Genomic DNA, 22,500 nt, shown 5'->3' on the forward strand with positions numbered 1-22,500 from the left:
CTCGGTCCAGGAGCACCAGGGTCCCCGATCTCACCTGGATGACAGGATTAGCATTAGTGTTAAAAATCCCCAAATGATGAGTTTAAAGTAAATTTAAATTTTCAATTTCAGTTTTATTTCGAACATGTTAAAAGAAAAAAATACATATAAGCAAGAAAACAAGACAAACAAACAAAATCATCAGCAAACATATATATCAAAATCCCAGTTAAAAATTCAAATAAGGCATTCCATGTTTGAAAAGGAGTAGGAAGAATTTAAAAACTTTTCTAGTCCTACCCCCCTTTTCTTGAGTTTTTTTGCTCTGGCAAATAAACTTTTATGATTAATATGAAAACTCAACTATCTGCCACCAGTGTCCATGATACCCATCTCTATCAGATAAAATACAAAACAAAAATTCACATAAAACAAGAACAAAATAGTCAGATTAAGTGCAAACCAATCACTCAAACAACACAAGAACAAATCAATCAGGTTGGAAACAAACAAAAGTCCATCCCATATCTGTTCAATATATTATTTTTAAAAAGTCTTTTAAATTTGACTCCACATGTTTTCATTTCTTCACTGCAGTTGCTCCACACATTAACTCCTTTGATTGTGACACTGTGCTTTTTTGCATTTGTTCTTACTAAATGCTTTTTGAATATACAAATTCCTCTCAGGTCATGTTTACTTTCGCTCATCAACAACCCGTGGATACTGTCAGGTAACTGTTGGTTTTTTACTCTGTACATTTGGGCAGTTTTGAAGTCAACCAGATCTTTGAATTTTAAGTCCGTGAAAGGTTTTTCCTGCCAGTTTGAGTTTAACTCATTCATGTTATTTTTTTCATTCATTCAAACCTTTATTTAAAGACACAGCATGTCATTTCTGCCACTCGGGGTCTCTCAATCAAAACAATAACAAAAGATGGAGTTTGATGACATTGTGAAGTAGCATGGGATCACGGGAGTTGTTGTCTTCATTATTAAACAACCAGCTTCTCCCAGTTAGGATTCCCTCATTGTTCACTGTTCAGGAGGTTTTTACTGGGAGCTGAACTCCTCCTCTCCAAAACAAACAGACCTGCTGATTAAAATCGGTGAAAATAGTGAATAAAGCAGTTTCATGTAAAAAATCAGAGTTTCTCTGACGCTGTTCAGTGAACACAGGATGCTAGCCGAGCTGCTGCTAACATTTGCTCAACTTGTTTATCTGATAACTTAAGATCCAGATGGCCAGTGACTAAAATCCTTCCTCTGGTTAAAAGATGTACTTAAAAATTATTTAAAACGTGAATCATAAAAATGTGACTTAAAACTGGACAAAAAGTCAATTTTTGACAGTTTCTGATAGACAACCACAATGCTGACGCAAGTGCAAAGGGGATATGATGCCATTGACAGGTGGCCAAATAAACTTGAACTTGACTTGAACAGAAAGGCAGTTAGTAGGCTGAGTTTGGTCCTGTGGTCTAATCCACCATTATTTTTATTGTTGCAGCCAAAAATGTTTGATTTTGCAGCAGCTTCTCTACAAAATTGTGATACAATTTACAATGTTTGTAAGTGCTCTTTTTGCAGTAAAATTGCAGGAATTTGGGAAAACTGCAAGCAAAAGATATTTTTTTATTTTATTTTAGTATTAGTATTAGTATTTTTAAATTTGTTTTTTTTAAACTACTACCAGTGAAGAGTCATATGTAATGACTTCCTTGGATAAAAAGCATCCTGCATATCACAGAAACAACTATATTTCAGGTCTAATGTTTAATGTATTTCTGAACATGAGAACCATGAGGACTCAAAGTTCTATAAAAAGAAAATTCTGTACTTGAGTTCATTTATAACCTTTATTAAATAAACTTACAGCTCAACATTAGCAGCAAATAAAATCAGTCAATAATGCCATTAAAATAAATCAACATAAAAATATAATTTCATGTTTATGTTTGACGTAGAGTATGTCCATCTTTGCTGCCTGAACATCAGCTTGTATTCTTCTGACTCACTGAATGAATCAAACCTCATTTGGGAACATTTAGGAACATTTGGGAATTGTTTTGCTTGTCTATGGCGTCATGTTTGTTGGCAGGTGAGATTTGTTCATCTTCCACCTGAATGCACCTGAATCCTTGCTGAATGCTGCGATGATGTCAGTTATCAGAATGAAAATGAAAAATGAAAATGAAAAAGCTTTGCAATTCAACATCGCAAAGATCTTTAGATATCACCTACCACATTTGAAGATGCTCGGGTTAAATCTCTGGGAGGAGTTTGTTAAAGTACAACACCTGTAAATGGCTTCACTTTATGAAAATATTGCAAAGTAAATTCAAAATAGCTGACTTCCTGATGGACTTAGGGCATGGCACTAAGAGGCTTTTTTTAAAGTCTGTAGATGTTACATCTGCCTACCAAATTTCATACATATATGTCAAATTAGAAGGCGGGGGCTTTGACTTTGAAATTTTCTAGGGGGCACCCTCGAACCATTTTGCCACACTCATGCCCAAGATCATATCAGATATCAAATCACGCCACTTTGAGCATCCCAAGCTCCTCAAAAATGCAATGGCGTACTGGAATAATAATAATCACCATCTCAAAAACAATAGGTTCCTCACACTTTCAGTACCAGGGACTGTTGGGCCCTGGCATTTTTGTGCTTAGCCCCTAATTAACAACATATTAGGATGCCTGTTCATCACTTCCCCCTCAGCTGTGCTGAGAAAAAATGGCCCCTGTTCTACATGGTCAAGGTCCATTAAGTTTAGAATATGTATCAACATACTAACATGTATGTTCATTTGAAAATAATTAATATTATTGAGACACATGAGAAGGGCTTTGCAAGCTTTCAGGGCAAATCACATAATATCGTACATTATACATACTGTTCAGGTTAAATTTGACCCATTTTGACATTGGAAAGCAGTAAAAACAACATAAATTACATTATTTAAGCCTTACTTTTTCTAAAGTGGCCCAGTAAATGTTTCAAAATTATTCATTTTTATGCAGCTGGTATACAGTTTTACAAATAGAAGGTGTTCTGAGTCAAATTTGACCAGTATTTATTCAAAGGGATTTTAAAGTCACCAGAGGGGGGTAATCAAGGTAAAGAGTGGTTATGTGGAATCTTGAAACAGTGAAACTATAGATTGGTGTGTTTTTGTCATTGTGACAGTGAGCACAGAGCTGTGAGCACACCCTGACAGGGTCCCCCATTGAGGCCCATGTGACTTTTCTCATGCAAAGGTGAGAACACCCTCCCCACACAGCAGCCAAACCATCCACACCATCAACACCATCTACACCATCCACAGCAACCACACCAGCCACACCATCCACACCAACCACACCATCCAAACCATCCACACCATCCACACCACCTACAGCAACCACACCATCCATACCATCCGCACCATCCACAGCAACCACACCATCCACAGCAACCACACTATCCACACCATCCACACCATCCACACCATCCAAACCATCCACACCACCTACAGCAACCACACCATCCATACCAACCACACCATCCACACCATCCATACCATCCACACCACCTACAGCAACCACACCATCCATACCAACCACACCATCCACACCATCCACACCATTCACACCATCCACACCACCTACAGCAACCACACCATCCATACCAACCACACCATTCACACCACCTACAGCAACCACACCATCCATACCATCCACACCATCCACACCACCTACAACAACCACACCATCCACACCATTCACACCATCCACACCACCTACAGCAACCACACCATCCATACCATCCACACCATTCACACCATCCACACCACCTACAGCAACCACACCATCCACACCACCTACAGCAACCACACCATCCACACCATCCACACCATCCACACCACCTACAGCAACCACACCATCCATACCAACCACACCATCCAAACCATCCACACCATTCACACCATCCACACCACCTACAGCAACCACACCATCCATACCAACCACACCATCCACACCAGCCACACCATCCACACCAGCCACACCATCCACACCATCCGTACCAACCACACCATCCACAGCAACCACACCATCCAAACCATCCACACCATTCACACCATCCACACCATCCACACCATCCACACCAGCCACACCAACCACACCAACCACACCATCCACACCAGCCACACCATCCACACCATCCACACCATCCACACCAGCCACACCAACCACACCAACCACACCATCCACACCAGCCACACCATCCACACCATCCACACCATCCACACCAGCCACACCATCCACAGCAACCACACCATCCACACCATCCACAGCAACCACACCATCCATACCAACCACACCATCCAAACCATCCACACCATTCACACCATCCACACCACCTACAGCAACCACACCATCCATACCAACCACACCATTCACACCAGCCACACCAGCCACACCAGCCACACCATCCACATCAGCCACACCATCCACACCATCCACACCATCCACAGCAACCACACCATCCACACCATCCACACCATCCACAGCAACCACACTATCCACACCATCCACAGCAACCACACCAGCCACACCATCCACACCATCCACACCATCCACAGCAACCACACTATCCACACCATCCACAGCAACCACACCAGCCACACCATCCACAGCAACCACACTATCCACACCATCCACAGAAACCATACCAACCACACTATCCACACCATCCACACCAGCCACACCATCCACACTATCCACAGCAACCACACCAGCCACACCATCCACACCATCCACACCATCCACAGCAACCACACCATCCACACCATCCACAGCAACCACACCATCCACACCATCCACACCATCCACACTATCCACACCATCCACAGCAACCACACCAGCCACACCATCCACACCATCCACAGCAACCACACTATCCACACCATCCACAGCAACCACACCATCCACACCACCTACAGCAACCACACCATCCACACCATCCACACCATCCACACCATCCACAGCAACCACACCATCCACACCATCCACAGCAACCACACCAGCCACACCATCCACATCAGCCACACCAGCCACACCATCCACACCATCCACATCAGCCACACCAGCCACACCAGCCACACCATCCACATCAGCCACACCATCCACACCATCCACAGCAACCACACCATCCACACCATCCACACCATCCACAGCAACCACACTATCCACACCATCCACAGCAACCACACCAGCCACACCATCCACACCATCCACACCATCCACAGCAACCACACTATCCACACCATCCACAGCAACCACACCAGCCACACCATCCACAGCAACCATACCAACCACACTATCCACACCATCCACACCAGCCACACCATCCACACTATCCACAGCAACCACACCATCCACAGCAACCACACCAGCCACACCATCCACACCATCCACACCATCCACAGCAACCACACCATCCACACCATCCACAGCAACCACACCATCCACACCATCCACACCATCCACACCATCCACACCATCCACACCATCCACAGCAACCACACCATCCACACCATCCACAGCAACCACACCAGCCACACCATCCACACCATTCACATCAGCCACACCATCCACAACATTAACAGCATCCACAGCAGCACAGTGGTCTGAATCTTGTCCTAATCGGTCTGCAGGCCCACAGTCAATTTTATAAGGGGCAAAAGAGTGGAAGATGCAACTTGTGAACAAGAAAAAAAGGATTGTAAAAGAATCTTAGAGTCTTTACCTCCAAATCTGTGAACCCATTTCAGATAAATGGTCACTTCATAGAGGTAAGTGTCTCCAACTAAACAACACAATGTGACATATTGCATTGTGGGATTGTTAGCAGCAGCGTACATGTCATGGATGGACTGCTCTGTGTGAAAGTTTGATGTTCTTTATGAAAGATCAATTCACACTCTAATAAATGTTGTGTCTGTAGTAACTGATGGTTTATGAATCAGCTTATTGACCAATGTATTGATCCATACCTGGGTGGGTGATGACTGAATCCCGAGGGAGTCCTTTAGGACCTGGATCTCCCATCATGCCCTGGGAACAGACAGGCTCATTAAATAGGGTACACACAAGGTGTGTTACTGCAGGGAAACAAGGATAAAACACTTTTGCCGTATGTGATTGGTCAACACAGTGCTGATGATGTTAACCCGTGCTTGTGGTGCATACGTCACAAACAAACAGACAAACAAACAAACTGACCTTCAGACCTTCGCGTCCAATCAGACCTGGAAGACCTGGACTTCCCAGATTCCCCTGCAAACAGACACATCATTAAAACAAACTTAAATCTGTTTTGGGAGGGGAAATCCTGGTTGGCTGGCAGGTGTTTATCAGTGGAGGAATCAGTCATTTAACCAATATCTTACAACTTGCCTCCACTGCCCGAATTTAGGATTTTGGCAGCCAAGAGTGAGTGGGATGAATCTGCATTACAGGGTGTGTTTATTCATGGCTTAGTAGATAATATTAAGGATGAGTGAGTGCCTAGGGAAGAAACAAATATTTTAGACTCCCTCATTTCCCTGTCTATTCACCTAGATAACCACCTTTGTGAATGCCACAGGGAGAAGGCAGGCTGCTTGCAATCTCCCACCTCTAGCTTTCAGCCAAGTTCAGTCCCCTGAGTCAGCTCCGATAGCCAGCCCTCTTACAGCCATTCCCTCAGGTCCTCAACCCAGCTTCCACCGAGAAGCCCAAGCATTTGGGGTGAGCCCATCTCACTCCAACTGAGTGTCAATGCCGGATGAAAAGAGCACTCTGCTTCTGTTGTTGTCAGGCTGGCCACGTCCTCACCACCTGTCCTCTTAAGCCAAAACATTAGGCCCTTCTGGTAATGTCGGGGCCCTGATGGGCCGTCTCCCACTCATACAGTTTAATGCTACACTGATCTGGCACAGTGACTCCATTCCCCTTCCAGCTCTGGTGGATTCTGGGGTTGATGATAACTTAATTGACTCCACTGTTGTTACTCAAGTAGGCATTTCCCTTGAAGCCCTTCCTGGTCCTAAGAATGTCAATGCCCGGATTGTCCCGGATTACTCATTGCACAGTTCCCCTTACCCTCGTCCTGTCAGATTACCACCGAGAATCCATTCAGCAGCTTGTAATACTCTCACGTCATGCTCCTGTGGTTCTAGGGCAACCTTGGCTAAAACTGCACAACCCTCACATTGACTGGTCCACTGGCACTGTAGTTAGTTGGAGTGTTTTTTGTCAATCACATTGTCTTCAGTCCACAATTGCACATAAGTGGATTCCTGTAAACTGGCACCCCCGTTTCATTGGTCCATTTGAAGTTGACAGGATCATTAAACCCACTGCTGTCAGGTTGAAGCTGCCACCTTCATTAAAAATCCCAACATTTCATGTTTCATTGCTCAAGCCTGTGTCTTCAAGTCCCTTGTGCCCTCCAGCCAACCCCCCTCTGCCCCCCGGCTCATTGGCAATCATCTGGCCTACAGTGCACGGCGGATTATGGATGTCCACTGGGGCAGTGGGTTCCAGTATCTGGTGGACTGGGAGGGCTATGGTAAGGAGAAACATTCTTGGATTCCTTGTAGCTTCATTGTGGATGCCTCTCTTCTGCAGGACTCTTATCAGGGACATCCTGACAAACCTGGTAGGATGCTTGGAGGCACCTGATGAGTGGGAGGTACTGTCAGGGCTTGGGCTGGGTCTCCAGTTTTTCTCCCTGTGTTTCTTTGTTTTCCCTGTTTTCCCCTGTGTCTCCTCCTCTCCTGTCTGTTTGTGTGTGTGTGTGTGTGGTGGGCACAGCTTCCCTGACCTGGCACGTGGTTCAATTCAACACCTGTCTGCAATCAGCTCATCAACCCCCAGTTCAAATACTCCAGCTTTCCTTCCACTTCCTCATCGCCAAATTGTTCAGTCAGCTCAGTGGTAGCTACCCTCCTAGTATTCTTTGTACTTGAGTTATTTTCTTGTGTTCTCTTTGTGCAAATTACTAATCTGACTTCTCTTGTGTCCAGGTCTCCAGTGCCAGCTCATCCACAACATCGTCGCTCTCTACACTGCCGCAAGCCCACTTTTCAGCTACTCCACACCATCCAGCCACCAGCCAAGCTCCGCCATACTCCTCCTCTGCAGCCTGCCTGCCCCTTGCCATCGCCAGCCGCCCACCCTTCTTCCCTCCACAACTAGTTTTGCTCAATGAAACCATCCCATCTTATTCCTCTCTGTTTCCATCCAAAACAACCTTGACCATAACAAACTCTGTGTAGTCTGTGTTAGCATTATCACTGTTACTAGCTGTCATTTATTACTGGAATATGTGTCATATGTTGGCTTTATGTTTAAATATTGCTTTGTGTGGGTTTGATGGGGTTTAAATTTTAATGTAAACCCCATCAAACCCCCCCCCCCCCCCCCCCCCCCCCCCCACACACACACACACACACACACACACATACACACATCAGCTGCTGGTAACAGCACTTGAGTCTGTGTGTAATGTACTCACCTGTGTGTTAACATTCTAGTTTTTCAGAAATGAAACATTTCATAATACATAAAAGTTTCATCATGGTTTACTGACCAGATCGTCCTCACCTTTCATACAAACATTACAAAGCTTCATCATCACATGCTCACCATTCTTCATTAAAACACAAATGACAAACAGAATCTTTCTAATCAATAAACAGAAAGTTTATTAGTGTTTATTAACTCACCTTGAATCCTTTCACACCGAACTGACCGGGATTTCCAGAGAATCCCTGAAACACACAAATGCACCACAGCTGTTTAAAGGATTTCAGATCAGCCTGTAACATGTTGTTCTCTGTGTTCTAAACATCACAACTTTCATTTGATCAGCACTGATCGATACTGATCAATAATGTAAAGATAGAGGATGACTTACCCTTGTTCCCGGAAATCCAACAATCCCCTTCTCTCCTTTGATTCCTGGAAGGGCATCCAAACCCTGAAACCACACATGTGTATCAGTACCCTGTGTTCAGTAGAACCCTATGTTCAGAAGAACCATGTGTTCAGTTGAACTCTATACTTAGGAGAACCCTGTATGTAGGAGAACTGTGTGTTCAGTAGAACCATGTGTTCAGTTGAACTCTATACTTAGGAGAACCCTGTATGTAGGAGAACTGTGTGTTCAGAAGAACCATGTGTTCAGTTGAAGTCTATACTTAGGAGAACCCTGTATGTAGGAGAGCCATGTGTTCAGGAGAACTATGTGTTCAGGAGAACCTTTTTCTTAGATCCAGATGTGCCAGTGGTTGGATCCTACTGGACTTACCGGCAGTCCCTGAATGCCACAGACACCTTTAAGGCCTCGTGGACCCTGACGAACCAACAGAAACTAGCATTAGAACTAGTAAAACAGTAGAATAGCAGCATTGAATCACAAGAAACACAGCTGAGCCAAGGACTGACTACAGATTTACAGCAGGACTGCAACAGAAATACAGTAGACAGTGTCTGAAGGCTGTAATCTGATTGGCTGGAAGAGACTGAAGCCCCACCCACCTGCTCTCCTTTGATGTACAGATCTTCTGGAGGGTCAACATACTCAAATGGCCCCGGAGGCCCCTGGGGGCCCTGCTCCCCCTGTGGAGTACACACAATACTGCAATACTGATACTGTACAGTATTACTATTGATGCTATACAAACTGCAGTTCCTCTGGAGCTTTAAACTCTTCTGACTGTCCTTCTTCTGGACACACCCCATAAGTGATATCACTGCAGGTGTTTTCCAGCAGATGTCAGAAGGAAAACACCTGCAGTGATGTCACTCACAAAGGCATGGCCAGAATAAAACTGTTTTAGCAGCAGTTTAGTTTAGAAGTTCGTACCTCATCTCCTTTCTGTCCGGGCAGAGATCGACCTTTTTCTCCCTGAAACACAGGAACACTTCAACATCTGTTATATATTCCCTGTTATTACTGTTATATATTCCCTGTTATTACTGTTATATATTCCCTGTTATTACTGTTATATATTCCCTGTCATTACAGTTATATATTCCCTGTTATTACTGTTATATATTCCCTGTCATTACAGTTATATATTCCCTGTTATTACTGATATATATTCCCTGTTATTACTGTTATATATTCCCTGTTATTACTGTTATATATTCCCTGTTATTACTGTTATATATTCCCTGTTATTACTGTTATATATTCCCTGTCATTACAGTTATATATTCCCTGTTATTACTGTTATATATTCCCTGTCATTACAGTTATATATTCCCTGTTATTACTGTTATATATTCCCTGTCATTACAGTTATATATTCCCTGTCATTACAGTTATATATTCCCTGTTATTATTGTTATATATTCCCTGTCATTACAGTTATATATTCCCTGTTATTACTGTTATATATTGTATGTTGTTACTGTTATATATTCCCTGTTATTACTGTTATATATTGTATGTTATTACTGTTATATATTCCCTGTTATTACTGTTATATATTCCCTGTCATTACAGTTATATATTCCCTGTTATTACTGTTATATATTCCCTGTTATTACTGTTATATATTGCATGTCATTACAGTTATATATTCCCTGTTATTACTGTTATATATTCCCTGTTATTACTGTTATATATTCCCTGTCATTACTGTTATATATTCCCTGTTATTACTGTTATATATTCCCTGTTATTACTGTTATATATTCCCTGTTATTACTGTTATATATTCCCTGTCATTACAGTTATATATTCCCTGTTATTACTGTTATATATTCCCTGTTATTACTGTTATATATTCCCTGTTATTACTGTTATATATTCCCTGTCATTACTGTTATATATTCCCTGTCATTACAGTTATATATTCCCTGTCATTACAGTTATATATTACCTGTCATTACAGTTATATATTCCTTGTTATTACTGTTATATATTCCCTGTTATTAATGTTATATATTCCTTGTTATTACTGTTATATATTCCCTGTTATTACTGTTATATATTCCCTGTTATTACTGTTATATATTACCTGTTATTACTGTTATATATTCCCTGTTATTACTGTTATATATTCCCTGTCATTACAGTTATATATTCCCTGTTATTACTGTTATATATTCCCTGTCATTACAGTTATATATTCCCTGTTATTACTGATATATATTCCCTGTTATTACTGTTATATATTCCCTGTTATTACTGTTATATATTCCCTGTCATTACTGTTATATATTCCCTGTCATTACTGTTATATATTCCCTGTCATTACAGTTATATATTCCCTGTCATTACAGTTATATATTCCTTGTTATTACTGTTATATATTGTATGTTGTTACTGTTATATATTCCCTGTTATTACTGTTATATATTGTATGTTATTACTGTTATATATTCCCTGTTATTACTGTTATATATTCCCTGTTATTACTGTTATATATTCCCTGTTATTACTGTTATATATTACCTGTTATTACTGTTATATATTCCCTGTTATTACTGTTATATATTCCCTGTCATTACAGTTATATATTCCCTGTTATTACTGTTATATATTCCCTGTCATTACAGTTATATATTCCCTGTTATTACTGATATATATTCCCTGTTATTACTGTTATATATTCCCTGTTATTACTGTTATATATTCCCTGTCATTACTGTTATATATTCCCTGTCATTACTGTTATATATTCCCTGTCATTACAGTTATATATTCCCTGTCATTACAGTTATATATTCCCTGTTATTACTGTTATATATTGTATGTTGTTACTGTTATATATTCCCTGTTATTACTGTTATATATTGTATGTTATTACTGTTATATATTCCCTGTTATTACTGTTATATATTCCCTGTCATTACAGTTATATATTCCCTGTTATTACTGTTATATATTGTATGTTATTACTGTTATATATTGTATGTTATTACTGTTATATATTCCCTGTTATTACTGTTATATATTCCCTGTCATTACAGTTATATATTGTATGTTATTACTGTTATATATTCTCTGTTATTACTGTTATATATTCCCTGTTATTACTGTTATATATTCCCTGTTATTACTGTTATATATTCCCTGTTATTACTGTTATATATTCCCTGTAATTACTGATATATATTCCCTGTCATTACTGTTATATATTCCCTGTTATTACTGTTATATATTCCCTGTTATTACTGTTATATATTCCCTGTCATTACAGTTATATATTCCCTGTTATTACTGTTATATATTGCATGTCATTACAGTTATATATTCCCTGTTATTACTGTTATATATTGCATGTCATTACAGTTATATATTCCCTGTTATTACTGTTATATATTGCATGTCATTACAGTTATATATTCCCTGTTATTACTGTTATATATTCCCTGTTATTACTGTTATATATTCCCTGTCATTACTGTTATATATTCCCTGTTATTACTGTTATATATTCCCTGTTATTACTGTTATATATTCCCTGTCATTACAGTTATATATTCCCTGTCATTACAGTTATATATTCCCTGTTATTACTGTTATATATTCCCTGTTATTACTGTTATATATTCCCTGTTATTACTGTTATATATTCCCTGTCATTACAGTTATATATTCCCTGTCATTACAGTTATATATTACCTGTCATTACAGTTATATATTCCTTGTTATTACTGTTATATATTCCCTGTTATTAATGTTATATATTCCTTGTTATTACTGTTATATATTCCCTGTTATTACTGTTATATATTCCCTGTTATATCTGTTATATATTGTATGTTATTACTGTTATATATTCCCTGTCATTACAGTTATATATTCCTTGTTATTACTGTTATATATTCCCTGTTATTACTGTTATATATTCCCTGTTATTAATGTTATATATTCCCTGTTATTACTGTTATATATTCCCTGTTATTACTGATATATATTCCCTGTTATTACTGTTATATATTCCCTGTCATTACTGTTATATATTACCTGTTATTACTGTTATATATTCCCTGTCATTACAGTTATATATTCCCTGTTATTACTGTTATATATTCCCTGTTATTACTGTTATATATTCCCTGTCATTACAGTTATATATTCCTTGTTATTACTGTTATATATTCCCTGTTATTACTGTTATATATTCCCTGTTATTAATGTTATATATTCCCTGTTATTACTGTTATATATTCCCTGTTATTACTGATATATATTCCCTGTTATTACTGTTATATATTCCCTGTTATTACTGTTATATATTCCCTGTAATTACTGATATATATTCCCTGTTATTACTGTTATATATTGCATGTCATTACTGTTATATATTGCATGTCATTACAGTTATATATTCCCTGTTATTACTGTTATATATTCCCTGTTATTACTGTTATATATTCACTTGTTATTAGCGATATATTTTCCCCTGTCATTACTCAGCTTAAGGTTGAATATTATAATCAGTGATCAATAGTGAGTTATCTGATGGTTGTGTCACAGTACAGTATGTATGATACTTACAGGTGGACCCCTGGAACCAGGTAGACCAGGGAAACCCTGTAGACAGACAGACAGACATATGATAATATTGCAAGTACATGTTGTCAGTAAATATATAAACACACTCCAGTTTTTTGTACTTGTACAATATTAACATATATTTTTACAGTCTCTCTTATTATTATTATTATTACTTCTAATTAATTATTTAAAAATGTTGTCAGGTATGTTTCTGATTTGTTGTTACTCACGTTGGACCCCGCAAATCCTGCAGGACCTGGAACTCCATTCTGACCTGGCAGGCCCTGCTCACCCTGAACACAGACAGACAGACAGACAGACAGGCAGACAGGCAGACAGACAGACAGACAGACAGACAGACATGGAGTTGTTGTATTTTGTCTCTTTTGAGATGTTTTACATAAAGGAACTTTAATGTCTGAAAGATAAAAAGTCCTCACACCTGGGGACCAGGTAGTCCGCTTGGCCCAACGTCACCCTGTCAGACAGAAAGTCTACGTTCAGTTTTCCTTCATGTTACTGATAGAATCAATATATGTATGTCTAGGAGCAGTTCCATTAATACAACATGAACAAACTTTAATACAATCAAAACATCTCACAAACTGTTGTCTCGATGGAAACAACCAGCTCAGGACTAATAACACAATCATATGTGGAACTGCAGCACTGCAGGTACCATAGGTATCACAGGTACTACAGAGCAGAGCTGACTTTTTAACTATTTAAGGAAAGTCTGTCTCAACCTACTGTCAAGTGTATTCATAGTACAGGTGTATTTGCAGTAGAGGTGTACTTACAGGTACTCCAGGGTACTGTATGAAGTAGATTGCTGGATCCCCTGGAAATCCCTTCAGTCCTGGAAAACCCTGAAGCACAAAACACAGTTATCAGGGTACTTACAGAACACTACATTACATATACACAGTACACTGTGTACTTTATATATATATATATATATAGTATATCTCCATCTTTATCTGTATCTGCCCCTGTACCTGTATATTATCTGTACTTTCCTATTAACTGTGCCTGTATATTATCTGTATCTGTATATTATCTGTATCTGTATATTATCTGTACCTGTATATTATCTGTACCTGTATATTATCTATACCTGTGTATTACCTGCACCCGTATATTACTTGTATATTACCTATAGCTGTATATTATCTGTACCTTCATATTATCTGTACCTGTATTTTACATTTACCTGTATATTACCTGCACCTGTATATTTTCTGTACCTGTATATTACCTGTTGCTGTATATTATCTGTACCTGTGCATTATCTGTACCTGTGTATTATCTGTATCTGTATATTTATCTGTACCTACAGTACTGTGTAAAAGTTTTAGGCACCCTAGATGTTTAGATTCTATTAGATTATGCAATACCATCAGGGAGGTGTCTGATTGGTCCCAAATTTATTAATGACATGACAATGACCCTGAGCATACAGCTAGAGTCATAAAGGACTATTTTCAGTAACAAGAAGAATGATGAGTCCTGCAACAGATGGTTTGGCCCCCACAGAGCCCTGATCTCAACATCATGGAGTCAATCTGGGATTAACATGAAGAAGCACCTGAGATGTTCTAAATAATAAATCCACAGAAGAAGATTCTTTCTCCAGGATGGTTACAACAACCTGCCTGCAAGTTACATGAAAAACTGTTAAAGTGAACTGAGGAGAACTGCTGCTGTTGTTTTAAAGGCAAAGCTGCTCACAGCAAATATTGATTTCATTTAAGTTTCTGCTGTTTACTCAACTAGTTAATTGATAAATTAAAACAACTTATAACAATACTTTTGTAAGCATTCTCACTTTACTTTTAGTGCCTAAAACTTTTGCACAGTACTGTATATATTATCTGTGCCTGTATGTTTAATTTCTTTAACATTTTGAGTGTTTTCTGACCTCAGTCTTTAGAACTTGACATATAATTTCCATTTCACAGAGCTCAGGGTCCAACATTTCTCATTATGGATGTTATTGATGTTATTGATCAATTAGAAGTTCTGACCGGTTCTCCATCAGGACCTTGTTCTCCAGGAAATCCAGAATCTCCTCGCCCTCCTCTGGTCCCGTTACATCCATCCAGACCTGGAAAACCAGGACCTCCGGCTGGACCCGGGTGACCCTGAACACACAAACACATGTTAACAGACTGACCTTTGACTTCACCTCACAAATCAGAGGAGCTGAGAAGCTGGGGGGTAGGGCACTTCTTACCGGGACTCCTTCTAAACCGGGAAAACCAGGAACACCGACATTTCCCTGAAACAACAACCAGAGTTAAACTTAAGTGTTACAACCATGTGACGACTACCAGAACTGTGATTGGTCAGACAACTTATTGATTAACAGACTATTGGCCATTTTAGAAATAAACGTGTTTATTCACCATGTCTCCTTTCAGTCCTGAAGCTCCAGTCGGACCCTCATCTCCTCGGTGGCCCTTCTCTCCTGGAGGCCCTTGAGGGCCAGGGAAGCCTGGGGGCCCCTGAGGGCCCTGCCGTCCCAGAGCACCTGGAGCTCCCTGCAAGAAACAAACAGCAAAGTTAGAACCTTGCAGAACCAGGGAATCTATAAAAGAAGGAGGGGTTATTACATCATAATACCAATGTTCTTGGCCTGATTGGTGCCAGACTTTAGTGCCAGTTCTATTGAAGCCTATGGGAGATGCACAGAGAAGCACAGTAAAACCAAGCATATCTATGTCATGACCTTTGATGAAGAAATGCCTCAACTGAATGAAAGAACGCACTTCAGAGAATATTGACTGATTTTTCAAAATGTGTCCATTTGTTTATTTGCTGTTGGTCTCCAAATAATATTCAAAGAAGATTATAGGCATAGTTTACAGGGCCCATGGTGAGTCAAATTAAAATGCTCACCATGGCAAATAAAAAAAGTTGCAAGTGAAGTGTCCCTTGAAAATATTGATGTTTAGGATGTGCTGGTAGGCTATAAACTAACCCTTGGCTATAAAACAACAAAGGCATACATTTTATGGCTATTAGAAACTTTTAGAAAGATTTTTGGGTAGGGTAAAGTCCCTGCATGTTTCGAAGGCAGACAGTACCATCCTCAAACAACAGATCGGCTCTTTTTCAGCCCCAAAGGAATGCTGGCCAATAATACATAAGAGAGAGTTCCAAACTCCTCACTGATCATTTAAACAACATCTTACAACAGAAAGGATCAGATAATGACCCCCCATCTCCTGCATGGTCACTAAACCAGACCACTGACCCAAACCATCTTTCGATCGTTCAAGCTACAAGTGCCAGCGAGATGAAAAGACCAATTCACATCCCAGTGTGAACTGATGGTACCACTAGGATAAACAATCCCCACCATGATTATCGTAACTCACCTTTAAGAGCCAATCACACACAAACGAGCTGCCACCAACTTTAATCCCACTGTGGACTGATTGCAAGTCATCACCATCAACAATAAGGAGAACTTGCTGCATATGTCATGCCCCAGTGACATACAGACAATCACAGACATTTACCAGAATAATCCACATCAATCATGTGGACACACACACAAACTCTAACATGTAGATTTAATTAATATTTATGTTGATATGTGCATGTATATCAAATGTGTGCCATTATGTGCTTTAGCCATTAATTCCATTGCCTTTAAGCCAAGAAATGTACCACTAACATAATTCCATCATCCTTGATAACTTTAACATCATGTTTAATACCGTTCTGCTTGTTTCACCTTCAGAACACTAAAGCTAATATAAAAATGCAAAATTAGGGATCATGCAATTGTTAAATTGTAAATACTTTGATTAAAAGAATAACTGCATTCAGGAGTTGTACCCATCTGTCCATGTACAGAAGGAGACCGACTCTGCTCCCCCAGAACTCTGCAACTCCTGGGATTGGCCAGGAGGCACCTTCTGGGCAGGCAGACTGAAACTTTAAAGTAGTCCCTTAACTGAAACTCCAGGCTGGTTTTTGCTGAATTCTGGCTGCTGGTTTCTTCTTGCTTTTGTCTTTGTCTTCTTGCTTTAGGTAATATTATTTGGAAACACTCCATAAATTTTCATTACTATGCAGATGATATGCAATTATATTTATCAATGAAGCCTGATGAACCCAATCAGTTAAACAAACTCCAAGCATGCCTTAACGACATAAAGACCTGGATGACCTGCAATTTTCTGCTACTTAACTCAGAATAAACTGAAGTTATTGTGTTTGGCCCTAAACACCTTAGAAACACATTATCTAATGATAAAGCTGCTCTGGATGGCATTACCCTGGCCTCCAGCACCACCGTAAGGAATCTGGGAGTTATCTTTGATCAGGATATGTCCTTTAACTTCCACATAAATCAAATCTCAAGGACTGCCTTTTTTCACTTATATAATATCACAAAAATCACATCCTGTCCCTAAAAGATGCAGAAAAACTAGTCCACACATTTGTTACTTCTAGGCTGGATTATTGCAATTCCTTATTATCAGGCTGCCCTAACAAGTCTCTAAAGACTCTCCAACTGGTCCAGAATGCAGCTGCATGTGTTCTGACTAAAACTAGAAAAAGAGATCACATTTCTCCCATTTTAGCTTCACTGCATTGGCTTCCTGTAAAATCTAGAATAGAATTTAAAATCCTTCTCCTAACTTACAAAGCCCTTAATGGTCAGACACCATCATATCTTAAAGAGCTCATAGTACCGTATTATCCCACTAGAACACTGCACTCCCAGTATGCAGCTTACTGGTGGTTCCTACAGTCTTTAAAAGTAGAATGGGAGGCAGAGCCTTCAGCTATCAGGCTCCTCTCCTGTGGAACCATCTTCCAGATTCGGTCCGGGGTGCAGACACCCTCTCTATGTTTAAGAGTAGGCTTAAAACTTTCCTTTTTGATAAAGCTTATAGTTAGGGCCGACCAGGCTCGCCTTGGATCAGCCCTTAGTTATGCTGCTATAGGCCTAGACTGCTGGGAGACTTCCCATGATGCACTGAGCTCCTCTCTCCTCCTCCTCCTCTCCATCTGTATGCATTCATTTACCATTAATGCATGTTACTTGGCTTCTTCCCCAGAAATTTTTGTGCTTTCTCATCTCACAGGAAACCCTGAAACCCCGTGATCCGGGCCAAGCCTTTGCGTTTGTGTTGGTGTCCTTCCCTGGCTACTGCTGCTGTTTGTTGCTGCTAGTCACCCCTCTATTATTATTCTTGTCATTGTTATTAGTACCGTCTAGACCTGCTCAATGTGAAAAGTGCCCTGAGATAACTTTTGTTGTGATTTGGCGGTTTCTCATCCGCAGGAAACCCCATAAACCACGCAGACGTGTTGGCATCCTTCTTCTGTCCTTCTCCAGCTGTTGCCGTTTGTTGCTGCTGGTCATTAATCTATTGTTGTTGTTGTTGTTACTGTTGCTGTTCTGCTTCTCTGTGCCCCCCCCCCCCTCCCCCAACCACCCAACCCAACTGGTCAAGGCAGATGGCCGCCTACCAAGAGCCGGGTTCTGCTGGAGGTTTCTTCCTGTTAAAGGGGAGTTTTTCCTCACCGCTGTCACCAAGTGCTGCTCATGGGGGAATTGTTGGGTCTCTCTCTGTAAATTGAAGAGTTCGGTCTAGGTGGTGCACTGAGCAAAAGTCAGGAGACTCAGCAGCCACACATTTCTACATTCCCTATTTCTCTGTTTAGCGTCTTCAGGTTGCTAACTTTGGAGCTAACCCCTTCACTTTTCCAGCACTTGAGGAAACAAGAGATGAGACTTTTCTTGGTCTTGAGAAGCTGCAGCATTTATTAACTGACTCACTGTAGTCTGTACTGAACATTTACTGCCAGACTGACAACTTACTGCTAACATTTACCTCTGCTCCGCTCACAGTCACCGTCACTTTCCTGCCGCTCGCTCTCTCACTCAACCACTCACTCACACCCACATATATTATGTACTGCCTTATTTCTTAAAAGGAGCTACACTACCCAGATTTTTCCAGACAACGACACAGAGGTTAACTTATGTTTTGGAATAGCGCTACACAGAGGCTCCAAAATGCTATTGATTTCTGAATGAATGAATATTTGGCATTATTTTTGGCATTAAAAATATTTTTTTGGTCTAGTGGTGGTTCTTGTTGGCCTGGCAGCCCACCAGGTCTGTACTATTATAGGGGAAACACTGATACCTACTCTAATATGAGTTAAGTCGCTGGATGAATAATTGCATGTTGCAGTTGTGCGCTGCTGTCTGCCAGGTCACCATATCAAAAACTGTAGATTATGTTATATAATGTTAGCTAACAGGCTCATAGTTCATTTAGTTAGGTTGTTATCACAGTTTAGCAAACTTACTAATGTTAATCTAGTACCTGTGGTATACTCAGAAATATAAAACACAGGAGACAGCTTAACATTCAGCAGGTGCTTCCACAGTGCATACGATATCCCCGCACTCTTTGCACAGACAGGTAACTATGGCACAACCAAGTTTCCAAAATACCAAGCTCAAATTTAATACATCACATCACCCCCCTTTTAAAATGAAGGTTGTATTCTTTTACTGTAAGCCATAACTCAAAATAACTGTCTTTAACATGTCTGCAAAGCACTTTCAACAATAGTGTACCCTCTCTCACTGTGTCCATAACAAACTCTAATGGGACAGAACAGTCCTTTGTTTTATGGAACAGTGTCAACAAAAAATATAAATAATTTATTTCAATTAAACACTAATATCTGTGGTTAAGATGGTAAAAGCAGGAAAGTCAGTAAATCAGTCTGTATTGATCTATAAATGAATGTGGGCAATCTTTACAGTATCTGTTGTCCACAGCTGTTTATACTGTATGAAAAGCTTCTCCTTAAGTTCATTAAATCTCGGCAGCAGCTGAAGGTAACAGTAACGACCCTCTTCTGTAGCACTGCCTACTTGCAACAGGAAATTTAGCCTGTGACAAACATCATCCAATTCACATGAAATTTATAGGGTGCGGTCTACATTTGTTATACAGCAACGTGATGTATAAATAGTGGGTGATGTCTTTCACCACATAGTGCACACACAAAGTGATGTTAAACTTGTTCCTGCAACTGATAAGAGCCTGTTCCTGAACAGATCTGTATGCCCGTAATAAAAGCCCTTCAACCATGGCGTGCCAAGACATGCACAAAGGTGCCCAATCATCGCTGCTTGCAGCTTTAATTATTATTATTAATGTTATTGTTGTTGTTGAATGTTACTGTTACACATTGTTACTAATTAAATGCAGGTCTTAGTCAAATTAAATAAAGTTTATTTGTACAGTGCTACTTTATATGCAGTAGAATGACAAAAAGGACTCAACAGTCTGGATGTTCCGTATGTTTGAATACAGCTGCAGGTCAAACAACATCTAACATCATATCAAGCACTCCAGCTACCTGCAGTGAAACACAGCCTGCAGCAGGTGACTTCTGTTCATTGTATGTTACAGCTGCAGTTACATAACTAGTGTCAATATGGCCAAATTCAGACACATTTTACTACAATTCTATCAAATATTCATAATCAGTTACGAACATACGTAACTCATCCTGTACATCTGCAATGTTTTATCCATTTGTCCACAAATGGATGCTGGGGAATCTATTTTTATTATGTCAATACTTTGGCCAAACCTTTAACCATTTTCTAATCCTTCACAATGGCAGAAAGCCACAGGAACTGCAGCTTGCACACACACATTTCATTTGTTTTATTTTCATTCATTCAGTCTTTTTTTTCATCCATTTGTGAGGCAATAACACCACCTACTGGACCTTTTAAAAATAAATAAATAAAAATCAAATGAGCCAGAACTACACTGAACTATGGATCCATTTAAGAAAGTTTCAAGTCAAATAACAATATTATCTATCATTAAATGGTTTCTTACATATTTGCATTACAAAAATGTAACACTAGTGCAATATAATGTCTATATTAATAAAGGGAACATAGCTAACTTAAATAATAATTAATATTAGACGCAACCATCTATATTTATTCAAGTTGTCTACAGGTCACATTAAAGGTAGGATAACTTATTCCCATCAAATATAATTTAAACCTGGATTCTTGACCTTTTTCACTCATGTAATTGAACAGTTCTGGTCAACTGTTATCTATCATTTATGCTTCGGATGTGTTTATTGCCTGATGTGTAATTTATGAATCATTGTGTGTCCTTACTGAAGGAGTAATATTTGCATGTATGTTTAGATTTGCCTGCAGGTGAAGAAACAACAAACACAACATCCACTGCTGCTCTACAGCCTGCAGACACCATCAGCTGGAACAGATCCTGAAGTATGTGAGTCCATCGAGGCAGCGACTGTAGATCCTGTCTGATATGGTGAGGACAGAGTTATTCAGCAAAAGCCATATCAGGTAAAATAAGACTCTACATTTCCAAAATGAGAGGATGGGAAAAGTTCCCATCACCACCACTTTACAGAAAAGTAAAGAGTGAATGGAGAGCTGGGTGGTATATTCCAAGAAAAAAATAGTCTTTACTGCTCTCTCAAAAAAAAAACCCCAAAAAACCTACAAACTAATCAGTGATGGACTTAATGAATGGAAAAACTGCAGTGAAATACTCAAAACCCATGAAAACAAGCCAGAACATTCTGGGCACATGACGTCATGGAAGGACTCATCTATTGAGTGTAATCTAAGAATAACCAGGTGCCAGTGCCTTGGATGTTACTAACAGGTAGTTGGTAACATTTAACAATTTATTCATTCTTTGATACGTGATTCGTTTGTTTGAGAAGTAATCATCTTCGATTGCTTTGACTTTGTCTGAGGATGGATGGATGCCCTGGCTGTTCAACACATGACCCAAGTATCCAAACTCACACTTGGACCTCTTGACTCTCAATCCACTCTCCTGCAGCCTTTGCAGCAGTTTGGGTCATTTCTGCAAGTGTTCCTGAACAGGAACACTTGCAGAA

The 22,500-nt window shown here is 39.8% G+C and overlaps 1 protein-coding gene across 1 annotated transcript in view; it reads right to left on the reverse strand.

Moving 5' to 3' along the window:
* Positions 1 to 22,500, reverse strand: part of col4a4 (collagen, type IV, alpha 4) — an 88,522-nt gene that overhangs the window by 42,015 nt on the left and 24,007 nt on the right. The window contains exons 5-19 of the mRNA XM_044353777.1: positions 15,942 to 16,076; positions 15,770 to 15,814; positions 15,561 to 15,677; positions 14,334 to 14,402; positions 13,976 to 14,011; positions 13,764 to 13,826; positions 13,534 to 13,569; positions 9,883 to 9,924; positions 9,555 to 9,635; positions 9,325 to 9,369; positions 8,932 to 8,994; positions 8,741 to 8,785; positions 6,252 to 6,305; positions 6,023 to 6,083; positions 1 to 34 (exon numbers count right to left, since the gene is read on the reverse strand). The exon at positions 1 to 34 is cut by the window's left edge and continues 71 nt beyond it. Coding sequence (XP_044209712.1) covers positions 1 to 34; positions 6,023 to 6,083; positions 6,252 to 6,305; positions 8,741 to 8,785; positions 8,932 to 8,994; positions 9,325 to 9,369; positions 9,555 to 9,635; positions 9,883 to 9,924; positions 13,534 to 13,569; positions 13,764 to 13,826; positions 13,976 to 14,011; positions 14,334 to 14,402; positions 15,561 to 15,677; positions 15,770 to 15,814; positions 15,942 to 16,076 — 926 coding nt within the window. The remainder of the gene's footprint in view (positions 35 to 6,022; positions 6,084 to 6,251; positions 6,306 to 8,740; positions 8,786 to 8,931; positions 8,995 to 9,324; positions 9,370 to 9,554; positions 9,636 to 9,882; positions 9,925 to 13,533; positions 13,570 to 13,763; positions 13,827 to 13,975; positions 14,012 to 14,333; positions 14,403 to 15,560; positions 15,678 to 15,769; positions 15,815 to 15,941; positions 16,077 to 22,500) is intronic.

The sequence above is a fragment of the Thunnus albacares genome, chromosome 6 (genome assembly GCF_914725855.1).
Source record: "Thunnus albacares chromosome 6, fThuAlb1.1, whole genome shotgun sequence".
In the NCBI taxonomy this organism is placed as follows: Eukaryota; Metazoa; Chordata; class Actinopteri; order Scombriformes; family Scombridae; genus Thunnus; species Thunnus albacares.